At 45.5% G+C, this 21,133-nt stretch overlaps 3 protein-coding genes and 1 long non-coding RNA gene across 5 annotated transcripts; 3 read left to right on the top strand and 1 right to left on the bottom strand.

Annotated features, from left to right (window-relative positions):
• The first annotated feature begins 498 nt into the window (after nucleotides 1–498).
• Nucleotides 499–4,746, top strand: LOC127614835 (transformer-2 protein homolog beta-like). The gene is made up of 8 exons (XM_052086259.1): nucleotides 499–696; nucleotides 2,621–2,760; nucleotides 2,843–2,990; nucleotides 3,137–3,325; nucleotides 3,546–3,667; nucleotides 3,739–3,888; nucleotides 3,959–4,029; nucleotides 4,536–4,746. The coding sequence occupies exons 1-5, from the start codon at nucleotides 664–666 to the stop codon at nucleotides 3,660–3,662; spliced, it is 627 nt and encodes a 208-aa protein (XP_051942219.1). The 5' UTR covers nucleotides 499–663; the 3' UTR covers nucleotides 3,663–3,667; nucleotides 3,739–3,888; nucleotides 3,959–4,029; nucleotides 4,536–4,746.
• A 1,263-nt stretch (nucleotides 4,747–6,009) lies between these two features.
• On the top strand, nucleotides 6,010–10,650 carry ola1 (Obg-like ATPase 1). 2 transcript variants are annotated; one of them, XM_052086257.1, is made up of 11 exons: nucleotides 6,010–6,150; nucleotides 6,444–6,541; nucleotides 6,607–6,750; nucleotides 7,001–7,128; nucleotides 7,580–7,755; nucleotides 7,827–7,907; nucleotides 8,000–8,097; nucleotides 9,459–9,599; nucleotides 9,992–10,088; nucleotides 10,280–10,402; nucleotides 10,537–10,650. In XM_052086257.1, exons 2-11 carry the CDS (start codon nucleotides 6,444–6,446, stop codon nucleotides 10,636–10,638), a joined length of 1,188 nt encoding a protein of 395 aa, XP_051942217.1. In that variant the 5' UTR covers nucleotides 6,010–6,150; the 3' UTR covers nucleotides 10,639–10,650. The 2 variants fall into 2 exon arrangements, with proteins under 2 accessions (XP_051942217.1, XP_051942218.1); XM_052086258.1 differs by having other exon boundaries at nucleotides 6,073–6,096.
• A 104-nt stretch (nucleotides 10,651–10,754) lies between these two features.
• On the bottom strand, nucleotides 10,755–11,153 carry LOC127614844 (uncharacterized). The gene is made up of 2 exons (XR_007966721.1): nucleotides 10,990–11,153; nucleotides 10,755–10,943 (listed from the first exon to the last, which is right to left on the bottom strand). It is a non-coding gene; the product is annotated as an uncharacterized LOC127614844 (long non-coding RNA).
• Nucleotides 11,154–11,699: 546 nt separating this feature from the next.
• Nucleotides 11,700–20,397, top strand: LOC127614830 (transcription factor Sp3-like). The gene is made up of 8 exons (XM_052086253.1): nucleotides 11,700–12,253; nucleotides 13,922–14,134; nucleotides 14,264–14,824; nucleotides 15,233–15,448; nucleotides 15,537–15,744; nucleotides 16,537–16,729; nucleotides 16,811–17,007; nucleotides 18,149–20,397. The coding sequence occupies exons 1-8, from the start codon at nucleotides 12,200–12,202 to the stop codon at nucleotides 18,403–18,405; spliced, it is 1,899 nt and encodes a 632-aa protein (XP_051942213.1). The 5' UTR covers nucleotides 11,700–12,199; the 3' UTR covers nucleotides 18,406–20,397.
• The last annotated feature ends 736 nt before the right edge of the window (nucleotides 20,398–21,133 follow it).

The following is a 21,133-nucleotide window of genomic DNA, read 5'->3' as shown; positions in this document are numbered from 1 at the left end:
GCGTACTGGTGCCCATCCTCGCTGCGGTAGCATTTGTACACCCTGAACTGGTTTGACAAATAACCATTCCCATCTAGGGACAATTTTGAGTGCCCGGTTAGCCTAACCGTATGTATGTATTTTGGAATGTGAGAGGAAACCGGAGTAACAAAAGAAAACTCACGCAACAAGGCCGGAGCTCGGATACGAATTCACGACCTCTGCACCGTAAGGCGGATGGGTTTCACGCTTCTCGGCTACTGTGCCGCCACGGCTTCAATCTGACTCGTTATAATTCCACTCCAGCATACCCACATGTCGATTTTTGACTGCCTATTTTCGATTAGAAAGTTTAAGGCTCGCCAACTGTTACAGTCTTCAACTGAAGTGAAGCGAAACTTTTACGATCTGCGAAAATAAAGTGCTTTGATGTCGCTATCACGCAAATGATTTTATTTTCACAGTCTTCAGACGGAAGTAACTTTTATTTCGAAAACCCCGGAAACGGAAACGAACACGAGTCCTTTCATATTTGCTTAGCTGACTAAATGCAGCTTGATCCAGTTTTGGTTGAGGTCGGCGGCGAAGCGATTTGAGCTTTGAAATAATTAAACTAATAAAAATACAAAATTAATCATTCGACCACATTTAGCCTTAGGTTAAAAGGTGACTATTGACGCGAGTATGAGCGACACCGAGAAAGATTTCAGAGATAAGGTGAGTGTTGGTTGACTCTTTACGAAATTACCGTGCCGGGAAAAGACGCCAAGGTAACGTTAGCCTCTATTGTTAGCTCTGTTTACCTATCGTGGTTATGGCAACGCAACTTTTGAAATCCAAACAAGAAATATATTATTGCATATGGTTTTTGGTGTAATTTATTAGTTTATCACAGAATTGTATTCTTATCATTACTCGAAGCTTGCGGCCTACGACGAGCCGCCTTCCTAAGACAAGGCCACGCCGCCTTGAGCCATGCTTTCTTTCATTCAGCCAACGTGAACGTTGCCTACAGTACTAAAGCTAACGTCAATATGGCAAAACATTTGTGTCTGTAAATGTTTTTGAGCAATATTCTACATGATGTATGCATCTTTTTATGACAAAGGAGTAGATTAGGCGACACTGAAAATAAACGTTGAGAGTGAAGTGGAACCACTACAAGAAAATGGCGGTCGTAGTGTCGCGTTCATTCAATTGAAGATGTGGTTTGATGTGCTTTTTTAGAAATCGCACTGCATTTGAGACGCTAGCTCCTAAAATTATACTAAATTATAAAATAAATACCCCACCGTTGATATAATTTTGTGATCTTTCCTCAGCTTTGAATTCACTTTTTGTTTTTTTGTTTTTAATTTGGAAGAGACTTCATGGACACCCTGTGGATGTCTTTCATTTCTTGCACCTTGACCACTTCATTCTCAAAATAGCTCAACATTATTCTTGTAATTCACTTGGGCTGCGTTCGATATCACTTCCCATTTAGCCATTGTGTCCAATAAATTGTACCTAAAGTATGCCATTTTGTAATACTGTTTGAAACTGATAGTGAGCGGAAGTCTGTTGGCTGACCCAGTCAGTGTAACGGCTGACACCCATGTCACTAAGCAAGCCACGGCCTCCCTTTTCAAGCCATCCACACTCAAAGCAAAAGATGCGCTATAATGTGAGCATAGCGACTGCAAATGCAATACTTGCACCTTCCTTGAACATGTTTAATACAGATAGTTTTATAAAAATCCGATTCATCAAAAGTCAATCCTAAAACTATTTTATCGCTGCAGCCCTTAACTCCTGTCCACCATAGAAAGCCAAGGTATGTAGTGATTAAGGAAACTGGAGCACGTGTACGATTCCGAACACGGCCATACTTTATACTGGAGTATTGTTTCCCCCATTCAGTGTAGCCCCTAATATACTCCTTTGTGCATTGTTGCTGTTAATCTGGAAATACTGTTGTTTTCTTTGTGCCTCTTGGTATTTAAATGCAACCAAACCAACAAACTTGCCTTATCACCCCCTTGTTTGTTCTTTGTCAAGGTTGAGTTTGGAAGAAAGAAAAAAAGGCGGAAGACGTTTCAGATGCGAAGTTGTTAATGTTTGAAGCCAATGCCGTTGATGCATGCTAATGTATGGGGAGCAGAAAAAAAGAAGCGCTCAAGATCCTATCCCTCGACTAGCGTTGTAATGGCAGATGGTAAAATTGGGGAAGAGGAGCAAAAAAGACGCCGTAATGTCAAAGAGAAGAAAGAAGAAATGACGGGTTGTTTTGAAGTAATGAAGTAAAAGAAGTTATGAAGTTATGATCAGAAGTTTGGCCGGGTAGGAGTAATTTCTTAACAGCCTATTATGTTGCTACTCTCTTCTTTCTCTAAATCATGCATGTTAAATGTTCCTCTATCTGTTACTCTCACTCGCTAGCGCCCACACACCCTCATGTTTATTTCAATCTTTTCTTGAGCTAAATAATTACATTGTCAATGTATTTGATGTGTATTTCATCCACAAAAATTGCTAATCTAAAAAAAAAAACTCCTTCTAAAAGGGTTTAGAGGGCGAGTGGAGTCACCCATTTTGTATCATTCTTTCTTGATGCCACTGTGGCTTGTTTAGTTTTAACTCTGCTGTCCGGTTTGTTCAGGAGCCACAGCCTGGCTCGGGGAGCTCCTCCCCACAGCGATCGGCAAAATCTGCCAGCCGCTCGCCGGCACGCTCCAAGGAAGGTTCCACCCATTCCAGGTCGAGGTCTCGCTCGCGTTCCAGATCCAAATCCAAATCTAGGTAAAAATAATCTGCACCTGATTTCTGCTTTCCATGTGAAAATCGCAAGCGTCATGTGTGACTTCCATCTTCTCGTTCTTAGGTCTCGTTCCCACCGGAGCTCACGAAGGAACTATTCCCGCTCTCGCTCCCGCTCCCGCCGCCGCCGTTCCCGAAGCCGCTCTGGCAGCCGGCGGAGGAGCCATAGCCGCTCGCCCATGTCCAACCGACGCAGGCATATTGGCAACAGGGTAACTATGCAGTACATTGTTTCTCATGATTTGTATACGGATAAAATCAAACTTAATAACCCGATCAATATTTGATTATTTTGTCATTTTTAACTCTCCGGGCTCAGTGTTGTGGATTATTGTTGAACTTGTCCTGCCGCCGACAGGCCAACCCTGACCCAAACACCTGCTTGGGCGTCTTTGGCCTGAGCCTGTACACGACTGAGCGGGACTTGCGGGAAGTGTTCTCCAAGTATGGCCCCCTGGCAGACGTCAACATAGTCTACGACCAGCAGTCCAGACGCTCCAGGGGCTTTGCCTTCGTCTACTTTGAGAACTATGAGGACTCTAAGGAGGTGAGTATTGCTTACTCTGGAATTGTTTGACTTTGGAGGCTGTGGCAGGGAAATGTAGAGTATGAAGTATATTGTTGACATGAAGATGCAAGCAAAGCTCCCCCAACTCCCATTAGGCTTGATTACAATGAAGCTCTTCTCCTCACTTCAACATTGTCGCTTGACCCCGAGATATTGCCAGAGCAACGTTTTTACAATGGACGGTCCTTTTGGTGTACAGGCCAAGGAGCATGCCAACGGTATGGAGCTGGACGGCCGACGAATCCGGGTGGACTTCTCCATTACCAAACGAGCGCACACCCCCACACCTGGCATCTACATGGGACGACCCACATAGTGAGTGTTTTCATCACCACGCCGCCGGCCGGAAAATGCCGGATCACGTCACGAAGCTTCGGCGCTCTTGTTTTCAGTGGTGGAGGTGGCGGCGGCGGCAGCGGAGGGGGAAGCGGCTCGTCAAGGCGTATGTCGAGGGACTACGACCGAGGCTATGACCGCGGATACGATCGCGGCTACGATCGGGACTACGATCGCTATGATGACCGGGAGTACCGATCATACAGGTAAGCATTTTGTGTCCGGTTATCTCATGTGCTTGGTGGTTTAATCAAATTGTTTTTATTTGTCCAATAGACGAAGATCTCCATCGCCGTACTACAGCAGAGGATACCGCTCTCGATCCAGATCACGATCCTACTCCCCACGTATGTATGACACCCGATAAGTGTGCGACACACGCATGTTTAGTGCATTTCCTCAGAAAGTGGGTGGCAGCTTGCATTTCTTTTACTTAACTTCAGAGGACCAAGACATTGTAAAAATGCATTTTTGTATTGCACATTGGCAACTCCAAATTCAATAAATTTGGAGTTCAGTTTTGGCACATGCCAAAATGTACAGATATCTAAGATGGAAACAGATATAATTTTAAAAAAGTAATATACTACAACAGAATATAAAAATGAAAGCATTATTCATGAAATATTCAAATTTGACCAAAATAGCATTCCAGACCCCCGTCTCTGTGCAGACAGTGGTAAAGATAATAGGCACATTTTTCCTCTTGAGGGGAGATGAGACGGATGTCAATTTGGGGTGTGGGCTTTATCCACTCATGAAATGACAACTGAGACCACTATGTGAGGAAAAGCGGTGTTAATGTATGGACGAATCATTTTAAAATATGTCTCCCTCTCATTCTTTCCAACAGGTCACTACTGAGCAGTGAATCGTCCATGTTTTTTTTTTTTAAAGATGTATTTTTTAGATGTTTTGACCCAGTCACAGCACAGCACACACACACATACCAAAACTGCATAGGGATAAAAATTTACTGTAAGAATTCACAGAATTCATAACATACACAATCAATGTTCCTGATCTTGAATGTTGGTTTGCTAAAATCTGGACGGAACCAAAAACCCCATTTAGATGAATAGATTTTTGTTTTGTAGTGTAAAACTGACTTCGGAGTCTGGATGTCTTTTTATACAAGTTGGTTTGTCCACTTGGTAGGTTTGAATGCAGCAGCTTTTCTTCTTCAGTTCAACTTCCCTGTCGTAACATTGTCCGCATTAGGCTCAAGTCATGAGGACACAATTCAAAGTAAATTCTTACTGAAGATGTTAGACATGGTGAGCTTCCTTATCGAAATTCTGAACACAGTATAATCTGTAAATAAATGGCTTGCGTCCCTTCTGCAGTTTGTCATATGCCGTATATTGGAGGTCTGATTTGTATGTGTCATAACGTTTGTCATGTGGATTTTCAAATAAAAGCTGAGAGCATTGTCGGACTGTTTTTTTTCCCATATACATGTTTCTTCAAAATTGTGCCAAGAGTGTATAGTAATGCAAATATTGTCTGAAGGCATGACTGAAGCCGATTGATGAAGACCTGAATTGATTGGGAGCAGATACCCCATACCAAGTACAGTACATAGTTTTGACAGGATACAAGATAAATGTAATGTCACGTAATTAGATATGTGTGATTTATGCAAAATCACACCTGACCAAACATGGAAAACAGGTTAGTGCGCTGTGTGCCGCTATAACTACCAGATTGGTGACACAATTAGAATGTCAGAAAAATTGTCTTGGGAGTCCGTTAGGTACACGTCTTTAATTTATACAAATGTATGTGTAAAACATGAGCCTAAACATCGGGGATTGTCGTCCCAGGTGTTTCTGTGACTTGTGTCGTCTTTAAAAAAAAAATACATCTTCGACATTTAAAGTTCCCCCATGTGGTGTTCCTTAGCCATTCAAGTGGTTGAGGAGGAAGTGCTTCTCCACGTTTCGCCGAATACGGAAGTAAGTGCGGCATATACCGGATCTGATGTAGTACTCTCCAATGACCAATCGGATCAGTTGTCTGTAACATACCATCATGCAAGAACATTTTCAAAGTGGATCTCCGGTGTTTTTTGTGTAATACTGTAAAATGTAATGGTTTCGCGCAGCTTTGACGCAACCACCCGCTCTCATATCGACCAATTGAGGGGCTCGACTGTCAAACCACTTCCGATAACTATTTTTAGAGAGAGAATTATGTTGTGTTGATATAGTTTAGAAAAGAAAGAAAAGTGGAAAGTGCTTATACAGTATTATATTTATACTTGATCCTATTGTTGTTATTTATCACGGAATTAAAATATCACATACCTATGACGTATCTCCACTTTCGTACTGACCAATCAGAACGCTCGCTTGCCCCAACACTTCCGCTCAGCTCTCGCTGCAGCCTGTCTTGTCTTTCCCAGTCAAGTGGTGAGTGTGAGCAGCAATCGCTGAAGTGCACGGCACGTAGAAACCAAAATAAAGGTACACATAAATATGGTTCACACATCTAAGCTCAAAATGTAAGGTCTCAAGCTTATTGCCCGTGCAGATAATTGATCAGCGGCTCGACCGGACTTACTTATTCAGGAGTGGCTCGTGTTAGCTGCCTGCTAAAGTTAGCATAAACCGTAATGGAATGAGCAAGCGAAGCTCCACGCTTTATCGACAGTTCGCGTAAAGCTAAATCTAAACGTTTCTCACGAAGTCAGAAAAATAGAGATATTCTTCAGGGGAATGTATCGTGGCTGAATGGTAACCTGACGCCACCCTTGCAGATGGCTCCAAAGAAGGGAGAAGCACCTAAGCCGCCCCAGTTGATTGGACGCTTCGGGACGTCGCTTAAAATTGGAATTGTGGGACTGCCAAACGTAGGGTAGGTACAAAAGGATACACGTGAGCCGTTTTGTTATTACATATTTCGGGGTTAATTGTTTGCAGGAAATCCACCTTTTTCAACGTGTTGACCAAAAGCCAAGCAGCAGCTGAGAATTTCCCATTCTGTACCATCGACCCCAACGAAAGCAGAGTGCCCGTCCCCGATGAACGCTTCGATTTCCTCTGCCAGTATCACAAACCAGCCAGGTGTGTGCGCTTTATACAGAAATGTGTTCGCAGTGGATAGGGGCCAAGCTAGCTTCAGAAATACTCTATCTGTGCTTGCGTGAAGTGAAAAAAAGACCAATTAAAGTTTTGTAATGTCATTGCAGTGGATAAGTCATAAACCCTCAGAATTTTTCAACAAATACGTTAGTTGTAGTTATGTTCTGGTGTGTCGGGGAAGGTTGACCATACATACACCACCAGTGACACGCTGCTGCCATCTCCTCCCCAGTAAGGTTCCCGCTTTCCTTAACGTGGTGGACATCGCCGGCCTGGTGAAGGGCGCTCACTCGGGACAAGGGCTGGGGAACGCCTTCCTCTCCCACATCAGCGCCTGCGACGGCATCTTTCACATGACACGTGAGTTGAGTTGTGAGTCGGTGTCTGCCCTGCAGTTGCTGTGATCCAACAACTTGAGTGAGGCGCACAGGTGGAGCCCAGAGCGCTGAAGCCAAACTTTTTAAAACAAGTCTAATGAAAGCCAGTGTGAAACTGCTCCAAATAGTGCTTAATATTAGACAGAAACAAAGCATTTTGGGGGGGTTGGGGTGATTTTGGAAATGCTTTAACAGGAAAAAGCATCGTTTTTAAACCAGGATTTAAAAGCAGTCAGACTTGGGGCTGAATTCACGTCTGTTGGGCGCTTATTCCATTTGTGTGCAGCATAACCTCTAAATGCTGCTTCACCGTGTTTGCTTTGAGGGCTGAGCTTCACGACTTTGCCCAACTCTCCAAACCTCACATCCCTTTGGCATTTCTTAAATGTAACCCATACCTAAACCATGCAATGACTTTTGTTTTCTTGCCCCAGGCGCTTTTGATGATGAGGACATCATCCACGTGGAGGGTAACGTGGACCCAGTGCGGGACATGGAGATCATCCACGAGGAGCTTCGGCTCAAGGACGAGGAGATGATCGCCCCGATCCTGGACAAGCTGGAGAAGACGGCGGTCCGAGGCAACGATAAGAAGCTTAAACCGGAATACGTAGGACCTTTGCACCGTTGTTGTCCCTACGGATAGAAGTGAGGTGACGGACGAGCGCGTTCTCTCTTCAGGACATCATGTTGAAGGTGAAGAACTGGGTGGTCGACGAGAAGAAACACGTGCGATTCTGCCGGGACTGGAATGACAAAGAGGTACTGTACGTCCGGCTCACCGCTCATTTAGTGGCTCGGCGTGCTTGTCGGGAGGATTCACTTTGCTCAGTTGAATTGTGCTCGTGTTCCAGATAGAGGTTTTGAACAAGTACCTGTTCCTCACATCCAAACCCATGATCTACCTGGTCAACCTCTCCGAGAAGGATTACATCCGCAAAAAGAACAAGTGGTATGTGTTTGTGTACCAGTGATTTAGCGGCGGGTTATTTATTTATTGCGTAAGGTGTGAATTTTGGGGAGCAAGGGGCGGTGTGGGGATCAACTGGTTAGCACGACCGATTCATAGTACAGAGGTCCAGGGTTCGATTCCGGGCCCCGGCCTTCCCTGTGTGGAGTTTGCATGTTCTCCCCATACCTGCGTGGGTTTTCCGCGGGTATTCCGGTTTCCTCACACATTCCAAAAACATGCATGGCAGGCTGATTGAACACTCTAAATTGTCCCGAGGTGTGAGTGTGAGTATGGATGATGTTTCGACTGTCTGCCCTGTGATTGGCTGACAAGCAGTTCAGGGTGTACCCCGCCTACTGCCCGAAGAAAACTGGGGTAGGTCACAGCACTCCTGCGACTGTCGTGAGGATAAGCAGATTAGAAAATGGATCGATGGATGAATTTTTTTGGAGCGGTTGAGCTTGGATGTTGTTTGAGTGTGTTTTTATTTCTGTAAAAACAACAAAAAACGTTTTTTTTTTTAAATATTGAAAAAGAACGTGCTATTTGGCGGCCCAGTAGTCCAGTGGTTAGCACGTCGGCTTCACAGTGCAGAGGTACCGGGTTCGATTCCAGCTCCGGCCTCCCTGTGTGGAGTTTGCATGTTCTCCCCGGGTCTGCGTGGGTTTTCTCCGGGTGCTCCGGTTTCCTCCCACATTCCAAAAACTTGCGTGGCAGGCTGATTGAACACTCTAAAATTGTCCCTGGGTGTGAGTGTGAGTGCGAATGGTTGTTCGTTTCTGTGTGCCCTGCGATTGGCTGGCAGACGATTCAGGGTGTCCCCCGCCTACTGCCCGGAGACAGCTGGGATAGGCTCCAGCACCCCCCGCGACCCTAGTGAGGATCAAGCGGCTCGGAAGATGAATGAATGAATGAACGTGCTATTTGAATCAACGGATGCCTGTGATTATGTGGGCTCCACTGTAATTCTGTTTTTGTTGTCCTTGTGCGTGTGGATTTTTTTTTTTGCTTCAGTGTGTTTCTGTATTTGTATGTATTTGCAGGTATGTGGTTAGCACGCTTGCCTCACTGTCAGGAGATCTAATCTCCATTGGAACATCTCCCGTGTTGACTTTGCCTGTTCTCAAAACATGAATATTAGGTTGACTGAAGACTCTAAATTGTCCAACCCTGTGTGTGTGTGTGTGAACATTTGTCTACATGTGCCCTGGCGACCATTCCAGTGTGCACCGCACTTTTCCAAAGAAGCTGGGTTAGTCTCCAGTTCGCTCGCTGCCCTTATGAGGACAAGTGCTACATTAAATGCATAGATGGCGGTGCGCGTTGTCATGTTGTAAGTAGCGTCTCTTCTCTTCTCTGAGGCTGGCTAAAATCAAGGAGTGGGTGGATGCTCACGACCCGGGCTCCATGGTGATCCCCCTCAGCGGAGCGTTGGAGTCCAAACTCTTTGACATGGAGCCAGAGGAGCAGCAAAAATATTGCGAGGAGCAAAAGACACAAAGGTGACATGGGCTCCCCTATTCATGAGACCACCCAGTCACGCATCCATCCCAAATCCTGAATGAAGTGTGATTGTGTTGTGACCAAGGTTATTATAGTGAACAAAAACGAACAGTCATTTAAGCTAATATCAGCAAAAAAAAAATTAGTAAACAAAAACCAGCTATCGATAGAAGATGAAAAATGAGCCCTTACACATTGGATCATGTTTCCTTCCATAAACACTGCCGCATGTTTTTTTTTTTTTTTTTTGCGTGTGTCACTCGACGTTGTGCTTTGTGCTCATGCCGGTCACATCACAGACGTGTTCAATTCACATTAGAGGACACATTTGTTCAAAACTGTTATCACCTCCGATGTGACACGTAACGCCCTCGACTTGATCTCCTTCTAGTGTCTTGACCAAAATAATCAAGACGGGCTACGCAGCGCTACAGCTGGAGTATTTCTTCACCGCAGGACCGGACGAGGTGCGAGCGTGGACAATCAGGGTAAGCGTGTCCTTCAGCGTTACCACCTCATCTCGGCGTGTTTCAAAGGATTAACTCCGGTTGAGCTTTTTCTATCTTCCTGCAACGACTGCACCAAACGATGCACGGCCGATGCAAATTACAAAAAGCCCACGTGGATGCAAATACGCACACAGAACATGCGGGATCTTTTTCTCATCGCAAACTCACAGAAAGGCAGCAAAGCTCCACAGGCGGCCGGCAAGATCCACACTGACTTTGAGAAGGGCTTCATCATGGCCGAGGTGATGAAGTTTGTCGACTTCAAAGAGGAGGGTAGCGAAAATGCAGCCAAGGTACGGCGTGTCGGGGAGTAATGACTCTTTTTGAGGGTCAATCATCAAAATTTACATTTTTAGATTAAAAAAAATAATTTTGATCATGTGTATTCTATTTGCATACTCCCCCCCCCCCCCCCCCCGCCTTTTAGGCTGCAGGCAAATACAGACAGCAGGGTCGGAACTACGTGGTGGAGGACGGTGACATTATCTTCTTTAAATTCAACACACCCAACGCACCCAAGAAGAAATAAGAATGTCGAGAATTATTTTTAAAGAAGAGAATGCCATCCCCATTTTGCTTTTTATTGACTACACACAGAAGGCCTTCATTTTGCTCCAGAATCATGTGGACTTTCAACGTTGCCTGAAAAAAAATGTCAGCCTCATCATCAATACGCACGGGTCAATAAAATGTGACAAAACCCACCCATTTTCGTCATTATCTTCCCATATCAAGATAATATTTTTACTTTTCTTTCAGCATCGCCTCATTACGCAGTTCTTGTAGCTTATCATTAGCCTCATAGCATAATTGCCAAAGTCACTGATTCTAAAACTTTTGACACAAAGTACCTCCTGAAAATAAATCTTCGCTCTCCTACTGCTATAATGACAACATTGAAATCGCAGAACACTACCTCAATAATGATTCAATTGATATTTATTGCAATGCATTAAAAGTTAAATAAAGCTGAACTGTACTCAAGCAGTCGTTCTTCCAAATACCACTAGAGGGAGCCTGCATACCACTGAGTTGTGGTACAATACAATAGTCATAGTAAGTCATTTTTAACGTAACGTTATAATATCAATAAAAATGACAATGCACATGCAAAACGAGTTGTTCTTAGTATCCATGAAGATAGGATTCTCAGCCATTCAGGCCATAGTAATACAAAAAAGGTTATAGGAGGCAATTAGAGTTTTCTTGTTTGTTGAATATGTATTTTTATTCTTTCCAAATATGTGGAAAAAAAGACTGGTAACTATGCTATTAGGCTCACGCTCCATATTTATCTACTTGGATGCACTTTTTTAAATAGGGTAGAACATTTTTAAAGTCGATAATTCACTAATATGTACATATTAAGATTTGTTAAAATGTTTAAAAGTTAAAAGCTCGACAAAAGTTACCTGAAGTCCTGTTACCAACTCCGCCAAACGGGAAATACACGGACTTTTCAATTGATTGACATCCAGCCAGCCAACCAGGTGACGAGCCATTGGAACCTTTAGCCAATCGTTGTAAAGAAGAAGGGTGGGACGTCCTGTAATGCGATGCAAATTACATAGTCGACCTCGCGAAGTTCCTCCCCTTTGTGTTTCGCGCACCGTCAATCAAAATAGAAAAAAATCGACCCGAATTCACCGATCAACACTACTAGCCAGTCTATGATGAAATGGTCATGTTTGGAGCGGCTTTTAATAACGTCCCCGTTCGGGATGTAAACCATTAAAACATTCAGCGAATAGAAGTACGACCCGGGCGGTGAGTTTTATTGACAGGAGTTGCGTCTTTTTTTAAAACCCTTTTTTTTTTTTTGCTCGGCGGCTAACTAGCTCGGCTATGGTGAGCTAGCAGCCGAGCTAGCAGGCTAGCGACGGAGTTGTAAACAGCCGTTCTCCGTGTCCCGCTGGCCCGTCGCGCCCCCTGCAAAGTTGACGGGAGTTGTGGCACGGTGGGCAGAGGTGGAAAAGTATTTTTTTTTTTCGCGGGGAGGGAGGACCGAGCGCGAGTCGCAACGGGGGATGCTTTGCGGGGCTTTCAAGGCCCGACGGGAGTTGAAGATTACCGAGTGAAACAAGGGAGAAATGGCGTCCGCGGACGTGGACAGCAGTCAAAGCGACTTCCTTCAGGAAACGCAGGTAAACTCGCCACGTTTTGTCGCCCTCGGTTTCCTCCCTCTCGGGTCGTGTTCGGCGTTGTGTTTGAGGCGCGTAGAAGTTCGCACGTTTTGAAATTTTGATGCCATTGGGGGTGGGGAAGGGTGAAGGAGGGTGAAACGCCGTAGTACACTTCCTGTGTTCCCCCCACTCTCTACAACGGCCACCCACTTCTTAGTCCGTTAAAACCCGCCCATCGTGGGGAGGACGCTGCTAGACTGTCGCTTCGTGCGGGGGACAGTCGCTCGGCGCTCTCTCCGCGACGAAAAGGGCGGGTGGGAGGCTCGCCACCGACGGGATAATGTCGTTCGGCTTCGGCGTCCATAATCAAAAACAGTAGCGTTCATATCCCGCCCATCCCCCACTCGCCTGCTAGCCACCATTATGTGAGCTAGCGGCGCTTTCGCCAGCCTTTTCGCTTAAAAAAAGGAAAACAACAATTTTCCTGTTATACATTTAGTCGCCCGTGTTGTTATTTTGACCCATTTGCTTACATTAAGTCAGAATGGTGCGCTCGTGGTTGGCACGTGTGCCTGACAGTAAAGCGGGTTCGAATCTCTGCTTGCTCGCTAGTCACCAGTAGGCCTACGTAGGATCTGTGTGTGTCAAATATCAAAGATGGATTGATAGACGTACATGAGACCAGCGTAGTCAGACCGATTGTTTGAAGACGAACGTTTCCAGTGATAGAAATCAAAATGGAAACGTGAAAGTAACGCACTAACTTATGAGTCTTTAAAACCAGCGAATCAATTCCTCACCATTGTGTAAATGCCAAGAGAATAGGGGTCGGGATTTAGGTGTGACCTTTTTTTTTCGTTCAGTGATTCTGTGTATCCGAAAAAAGTCTTGTAAAGCATCGAATCAATGAATCAAAACAGGGCCTTAATTGACATGAAAATGTCTTAAACCAATCTTAAAAGTCCCAACGTATGCCAAGTAGTAGTATGTATGGAGTCTCAAATCTAAAAATGAATGTTCTATAAAAAGCACCCTATCGAATGACATGTAAACAGCATTGCACAATCACGATAGGGAAACAAAACAGTGATGTGCGGTTAGTAGGGACTCCACCGCACTTGTCATTTATGAAGCCCAAAAACCAATTGACTTAATGTATGGCAGAAACAGAGAAGAATATGTGACTAATTTGTGCTTAAAAATTTCACCTCGAAGTTTTGTGCATTCGGTAAATATTGCCCGAGTATTACAGTCTTTGTAATAGGGCTGAACGATTTTAGGAAAACATTCAATTATGATTTTTGTGACAGATGTTGCTATTTTGATTTAAGTCAGTATTTTCTTCAAATCGAGCGTCAGTGCAGCATTCCTTATTTGCAGTAGTGACATTATCAAATCTGACCATAAAAACTTTGAAAGCGGGTTTATCCTGCTGGTCTCGTTTCCGCTCACATTCCCAAAAATATTCAGAAAGGTTCATTGAAGAAACAGAAGGTGTGATATTGTGAGAGTGAATGATTGTTTGTGTAAATGTACCCTGTGTTTGACTGGCAACCAGTTCAGGATGGATTAAGATGGACAGGCCATTACCCCTCCGCCCCCACCCCAAAGGCCCGTGTGATTTGCAATATGATGAAACGCTTACCTCTCGCTCATCTGCTAAACTCCCCACATCTTCTATCTCCGTAGACGACAGACATGTCTGCCATTCAGCTGTCCGCATCAGATCGCTGGGAGGTGTTAACACCCGTCTCGGCCGCCAAGGATGATCCCAATAGCGGTATCGTCACATCCAACGGCCAGTACGTGCTTCCCCTTGGGGGTCTCCCCAGCCAGCCCATCTATGTCACTGCGCCTGGGGGGGAGGCGGCGGCCAACGGCGTGTCGGGCATTCAGTATCAGGTAAGATGAAGTTGTGTCACGGGAAGGAGGCCCCTCCCCACACACACACACACACACACACACACAGACACACGCGTGCATTCAGTTGTATTGTATTGTAGTCCGCTGAATCAAAAACTTTTCTTTCAGGTCATCCCTCAGATCCAAAACGCAGACGGAACGCTGACGAGCTTCCAGGCGCAAGGCTTGGATGACGGCACGGGGCAGATCCAGCTCCTCTCAGACGGCGGCCAAGGCGGCATCGGAATCAGCTGCGCCGCCGCGTCCACCACGGACCTCCTGACGCAGGCGGGGCAAGTGCAGCCCATCCAGGGTCTTCCGCTGTCTGGGGGCTCAGCGTACCCCGTGGGGCTGCCCGGCAACATCACCTTCGTGCCCATCAACAGCGTGGACCTGGAGTCGCTGGGCCTGACGGCGGCGCAGACGGTGCCCATCGCCACCGGCGTGACGCCGGAGGGCCAGTTGATCATGAGCGGCCAGACGCTGGAGAGCGCCGGGCAGGACGGAAAACTGACGGTGGGGGGTGACAGAAATCAGGAGCTCTATGTGCCCACCTCAGACACCCCCTCGCAGATCCCCGCCACCATCGACGGGACGGGCGTGCTGACCCAAGCCACAGCCGTGTCCGCCGGCGTGTCGGACCCTTCGTCCTCTTCAGAGAACTTTAATTCCCACCTCCAGCAGATCCAGGTCAGCGTGCGCCCTCAAGGAATGGCCGCGTGATGCGTTGATTTGAGGGCATCTGCCTGGATTCGAACCGTTTTTTTGGGGGGGGGGGAATATTTTTTTTAATGCAGCTTCAATTGTTCGCAGCGCACGCACTGCAAAATGGCCGTGAAAAGTTCTCGTTTATGAAATGACCACTTGTGCAGTTGCTCGCTCGCTTCTTCTACAATCAACCGAAAAAAAATACTTCAGACTCCCAAAAAGCTCGGGCGGTCTGCTTCTTCACCCTGGAATTTAATTGTGAGAGGGGGGGAAAAAATAACAACAAGCAAATTTAGTTTTGGCGATTTTTAAAAGAGTTCATCGGCACCTCCTTCTACCTACCGAACGCAGCATCTGCTCAATCTTCTTCCTCTCACTGCTATCGCGCAGGTGCCATCCTCCAGCGCCGCCGCCCCTGTGGCCACGCTCTCGCAACCCATCCTGCAGCTTTCGGGCGACGGTCAGACCCAGGTGACGGCGGGCCAGGACCTGAACGCGGCGGCGGGGCAGACCCTGCAGAGCGTCCAGCTGGTCAACCCGGGGACCTTCCTCATCCAGGCCCAGACGGTCAGCGCCACCGGGCAGATCCAGTGGCAGACGTTCCAGGTGAGCACTCACGATGGAGATGTGAGCCACGACCTTCTCGGAAAAATATAGATATTTAGTTGGCTCGTTAATTTTTTTTTTTTTTTAGGTTCAAGGCGTTCAGTCGCTTCAGGGCCTCCAGCTGCCTCAAGGGCAGGGTCAGGCGCAGCAGCTGACCTTGGCCCCCGTGCAGACTCTCCCACTGGGCCAGGCGGGCCAGGTCAGCCTGCCCAACCTCCAGACTGTGACCGTCAACTCACTGACGCAAAGTGGGGTTCATTTCACGCAGCAGGGCGATGACACCAACAGCCCGGGCGGTACGACACGCATCTCATTCTTTTGGCTTTGCAAGTCCTGAGTCCAAATGTTCATCAACTCATTCAGTACCAGCTAATTCTAGACCAAGTCTGAAAAGACGTTTAAAAACGTCTTTGGGAGTGAATGAAGTTAAAAAAAAAATCACAAATTAAGCCTCTGCTCTTATTCACGCAAGACTGCGTGATTGCTGACATGACTTGTTCATGATGCACTTGCCGACGGGAAGGACACCTCTGCCTCTCACCTCATCTGCTGCTGCATGCAACGTTTGAACACCGACATGAAATCCCGGGACACGAAGTGGGGGCGGGGTGGTTCCAATTCCTTCTTCTTAACTTTTGTTTCCAACCGGAGTTAAATAACAAGCCAAGCAAACACTCGCAGTCTCCTGTGCGAGAGCCTATTCACACACGAGAATTTCTGAAATAGTTACAAATCCAATTTGCGGCGTAAGATGGGGGCCACAGAGGGCTCATACGCGGCCATATTTTTATGATGTATTACTGTCAAGTCATACGGGGTTTTAGCAAAAGTGGCATTTTTTTTTTAAATCACTGCAAACTCCACTTTTAATCAAAAATATCTTACATTTCAGTCGAAGTTGACTTAGGTTGGTGCTGCAATTGCACTTTGAAAGCATTTGAGAAGGGAAACAAAAACGACACTTGTTTTAAATAATTTGTCTTTCCTGTAAGACTCGTAAATCCAATTTTCTTCTGCCGTTTTTATTTGATGTCGCGACCTCCTGACCTACCGCGTTTGACCCGTTCTTCCCCTTGCCTTGGACGCAGGCATCCAAATCAAGGAGGAGCCCGAATCTGAAGATTGGCACCTGAGCGGCGACTCCACCCTCAACCCCAGCGACCTGAACAACCTGCGCGTGCAGATGACCGTCGACGACGACGCCGACGCCGCCAGCGGCGAGGGCAAGCGGCTACGGCGGGTGGCCTGCACCTGCCCCAACTGTAAAGAGTCTGGAGGAAGGTGAGCCATTTGGAAGAAAACCGTTAGAAAAGGTTAGAACGTAACGTGTCTCTCTAACACCCCCTCCACACACGCACACAGAGGTTCTGGGCTGGGCAAGAAGAAGCTCCACATCTGCCACATCGTCGGCTGCGGCAAAGTGTACGGCAAGACGTCGCACCTGCGCGCCCACCTGCGCTGGCACAGCGGCGAGCGGCCCTTCGTGTGCAACTGGATGTACTGCGGCAAAAGGTTCACCCGGAGCGACGAGCTGCAGAGACACAGGAGGACGCACACAGGTGAGACCCACGGCGCCAGCGCGCTCGTTTCGGGGACGCGGGAGGAAAAGCCGCCGTCGCTTCTTGAGGGGGGGCGTGGCCTGCCGATGGACCTCGGGTCACGTGTGTTTGCATCGTGCCCCTTGGGAGGGTTTTCATTTTGTATTTCTGGGTTTGAGCCTTTGTCCCTTTCAAACTCCGCCCCCCCCCCCTGCCCCTCTCTCCAACAAAATGTATCATCAGCTTGTGTCTAATTCTAGAACATCCATCCACTGTTTTTCTTTTTTAGACAAAACACCTTCTTTATTTTGAATGAACGGTTTTGAAGAAATTGCAAACTAGTCTCGAAGTTTTGGAAGGGGGAAATTTTTCAAGTTCAAATGTGGCGCAAATGTCAACCTGGTCGTATCCTGTGATTACTTTTTCCATTCTCGAAATTTCTAAATCAGGATTTAAAAAAACGAGAAAACGACCTCACATTTTCTCATTGAAATTAATAGAATGTCATGAATTGGTTCCAGCCCCTCAAAACAGTTTTTGCTTGTGTTCTTTCATTGAAAAAAAAATTGTCACGTACCAGATTGGCAATAACACAATAAAATAGAATGTTAAGAAATCTTTTTTTTTTTTCAATTGCACTCCTTTCACGCTAAAAATTAATAAATAAAAATACTAGTTGTATAATTACACAAAAAAAGCTACCTGACAAACTAAGCTGTGTGCCCCAAGCCCCGCACAACACCCCAAAATTTTTAGCCTTAGCAATTACAAAACGTAATTATCCTCCACTACGAAGTCGATTTAAATTCAATGAATTGTTCATCCGAAGTTATCTCTCTGTAGCATCTTCTTCTAGCTCACTGTTTGGTTTTGCATGGCTAGATTATTATATATATTTCTTGTGGGTGAGGGGGAGACGCCTGCAGAAAAACAGAAAAAGTAACAAAACACCACTCACTCCGAGCCAACCACATAAACAGATGGTGGCCTGATTTTGTGAAAGTTGACTGGCGCCCTCCAGTGGCGGAAACTCGTTAATCAAGTCCAGTTTTTGCTTGCAACACAGCAAAAAAAAAAAAACCCTGCAAGTTGAGGATAGTCATTGTATATTTTTTTCCCCCATGCAGCTAAACTAAAATCCCTAACTGTGTCCTTGTGTCAGGCGAGAAGAAGTTTGTGTGCGGCGAATGCTCCAAGCGCTTCATGCGCAGCGACCACCTGGCCAAGCACATAAAGACTCACCAGAACAAAAAGGGCGGCGCGCCCGCCTCGTCGTCGTCGCCCTTGCCCGCCGACACCCTCATCACGGCCGACGGCACCACACTCATCCTGCAGTCGGCCGCCGCCCACAATCTGGTGGCCAATCAGGAGATCCCGCTACAGCTGGTCACCGTGGCGCCCGGCGAGGTGTTGGAATGAGCGCGGGATGGACGGGTGAGAGAACTGGCCTATCACAAGGACCTCCTCTCTTATCTCCTTTCTCATTTTTTTTTTTTTTTACATATGAATATAAATATATATGACAAATATATATATTTTAAGAGTTATCCAGACTTTTGTTTTTGCAGTCTTTTTATAGGCCGGCGGAAGCATTCAAAATGGTTGCTATGTAAACACACACTTGCACACACACACACATACACACACACACACACACACGCAATACACAACGAAATGCCTTATTTTGTATCATAGTCATGTATAAAATGCTGGAGGTGCATGTGTATTTTTTGTTGTTTTTCTTTTTTAAATACAAAAGTCCGTCACCGAAAGAGTCCCCGACCTGTTTGGGAAGTGCGCTTACAGTAAAGTTGTTCCAAGTCACCAACAGTCTTGTCCCGACAAACTACCCGATGCAAAATAAAAATAAATGGTTTTCTGATCATATAAATGCCACCAGACCAAAGATCATGAAAGGAGACCAGCGCTTGTGTCACTTTGGTAATGGTTTTGCAAACGCAAGGCTAATTAGCTAACGCAAAGCGAACATCCCGTAACGTTTTAGGAAAAGTGAATGTGACGAGTGGCACTGCGCTTATACTATCGTCTTGAAGATGGACACAGATCAGTCGTTCTTGTTGCATTTTAATTATGCACTACACTAAAAAATTGCCCAACGATGGTAATGTCACGAAACCACTTGTCACATTTCCTGAACGAGATCATCACATCTGGTGGCCTCAAAACAGGGTTTTGTGAATGCTAGCCCAAAGCGCTAATGCTAAGTGAACTTCCGAAAAAGTCTGTGACAAGTGGGTCAACATGTTTGGGAAGCGCATTTATAATGTCGTTGTTCAGGTCGCCGTCCACGCACTCATTGTACGAGCTCACTCGTTTTTCTCGGTTTGCTGTCGTCGTGCATTAAACTAACACCCCGTGTCACATCGTTTCCTGGCTGAGATCATCTCCTGCGGCCACCTCAGACATGGTTTTGCTAATGTGCTAATGCTAGTGCTAATGCTGGACTTCACATAATGTTGGAAAGAGTGATGACTGGGTCATCGCATTTTGGAAGTGCGCTTATAATGCCGTTGTTAAGGTTGCTATGAAAACACCTTAATGCCATTGTTCATTGGTTTTACTCACCGTTTAGTTTTGCATGAAAATAAAACGTTTTCCAATCACGCCAATGTGACAAGACCGCATGTCACGCCGTTTCCCGGATGAGGCCATCACTTCTGGTAGCCTCTGGGATTTTTGCAAATGTTCAGTGAGCTTCCCAAAATGTGTTAAAATTGAAGAATGGCAAGTAGGGAGCTGACAACATGTGCAGCTCTTTGAGCATCCGATCCAGAATGTTCCCCAGAATGTTTTGCTTTTTTTCTCTGAAAATGTGTACTTTGACCACTGTTTTTATTTTTCTTTCTAAATCATGCCAACAAAAAATATGCATCTCCAAATCACCCCCCCCACCCCCAAAGAAAGACAGACTTTTTTTAGATGAAAGGAACAAAAATGTACAAAATGTGGAGTTGCATGTTTTTTGTTTTGCAGTGACTAAGTGGTAAATTCACATTTGTGTGCTGAAAATTGGGGCAAACAGATGCAACAAATCATAGCGGCAAACATTCCAGTCCAAATATGAGGTGGGATTTTGTTTTTGCAATAAACCAGATGTGTTCTTGAAAGTTGGCGGAAAAAAAACTAAACAGTCATGCTAATTTTGTTGTTGTTTCATCGTTTCCCCCATGTATAATCCTCCTGTTTGTCCGCATGTTGGTAGCATTCATTTACATGTGTATTATCTTATTGTTTATAGAAGCCATCACTTAGTTAACGCAATTTATTTCAGTGTATCAAAACCTTATTTTAAAATGATTTTTTAAGAGTCGGTGTAAAAATTGAATGTTATCTTTTTTTGTAAAACTTTTTTTCAAATGGATCACAATAAAGTCTGAAACATTCAGTCAACGGCGTCTGTATGAACCAGTGATGTGTTCCTCGAGCCGGTCCTTGGCCTCGCGGACCGAAGGTCGGTCCTTGGTCCTGGAGTCAAGCCCTTGGCCTTGGGTTCCCGGTCCTCGGACACAACCACGGGATTAGAGCCTCTATTCCTTCGCGTTTTTATCGGGGAAAAAAAACGACCATGTATAGTAAAGCGTTTTTAGCCGAAAAAAAACGACCATGTATAGCAAGGTGTTTTTAGCCGAAAAAAACGACCATGGGTATAGTAAGGCGTTTTTAGCCGAAAAAAACGACCATGTATAGTAAGGCGTTTTTAGCCCCCCCAAAAAACGACCATGTATAGTGAGGCGTTTTTAGCCGAAAAAAAATGACCATGTATAGTAAGGCGTTTTTAGCCGGAAAAAAACGACCATGTATAGTAAGGCCTTTTGGACAAAATTTTTAGCCGAAAAAAAACGACCATGTATAGTAAGGCGTTTTTAGACGAAAAAAACGATCATGTATAGTAAGGCGTTTTTAGCCGAAAAAAACGACCATGTATAGTAAGGCGGTTTTAGCTGAAAAAAAAATGACCATGTATAGTAGGGCCTTTTTGGACAAAATTTTTAGCCGAAAAAAACGACCATGTTTAGTAAGGCGTTTTTAGCCCCCCCCCCAAAAAACGACCATGTATAGTAAGGCGTTTTTAGCAAAAAAAACCGGCCATGTATAGTAAGGCATTTTTGGACAACATTTTTAGCCG

This window comes from Hippocampus zosterae, chromosome 14 (assembly GCF_025434085.1).
Source record: "Hippocampus zosterae strain Florida chromosome 14, ASM2543408v3, whole genome shotgun sequence".
Taxonomy (NCBI): domain Eukaryota; kingdom Metazoa; phylum Chordata; class Actinopteri; order Syngnathiformes; family Syngnathidae; genus Hippocampus; species Hippocampus zosterae.
Note: the sequence above shows the minus strand (reverse complement) of the source record. Positions and strands in the feature narration are given on the sequence as shown.

What these genes read in the sequence shown, in the direction of transcription:
- LOC127614835 (XM_052086259.1), top strand. Translation starts at nt 664, where the DNA reads ATGAGCGACACCGAGAAAGATTTCAGAGATAAG. An exon ending in GCAGGCATATTGGCAACAGG is followed by an intron (nt 2,991 to 3,136) that starts GTAACTATGCAG and finishes TGCCGCCGACAG; the next exon opens with GCCAACCCTGACCCAAACAC. An exon ending in ACTATGAGGACTCTAAGGAG is followed by an intron (nt 3,326 to 3,545) that starts GTGAGTATTGCT and finishes TTTGGTGTACAG; the next exon opens with GCCAAGGAGCATGCCAACGG.
- ola1 (XM_052086257.1), top strand. Translation starts at nt 6,444, where the DNA reads ATGGCTCCAAAGAAGGGAGAAGCACCTAAGCCGCCCCAGTTGATTGGA. An exon ending in ATCCGCAAAAAGAACAAGTG is followed by an intron (nt 8,098 to 9,458) that starts GTATGTGTTTGT and finishes CTCTTCTCTGAG; the next exon opens with GCTGGCTAAAATCAAGGAGT. An exon ending in GTAGCGAAAATGCAGCCAAG is followed by an intron (nt 10,403 to 10,536) that starts GTACGGCGTGTC and finishes CCCGCCTTTTAG; the next exon opens with GCTGCAGGCAAATACAGACA.
- LOC127614830 (XM_052086253.1), top strand. Translation starts at nt 12,200, where the DNA reads ATGGCGTCCGCGGACGTGGACAGCAGTCAAAGCGACTTCCTTCAGGAA. An exon ending in TCCAGTGGCAGACGTTCCAG is followed by an intron (nt 15,449 to 15,536) that starts GTGAGCACTCAC and finishes TTTTTTTTTTAG; the next exon opens with GTTCAAGGCGTTCAGTCGCT. An exon ending in TGACACCAACAGCCCGGGCG is followed by an intron (nt 15,745 to 16,536) that starts GTACGACACGCA and finishes CCTTGGACGCAG; the next exon opens with GCATCCAAATCAAGGAGGAG.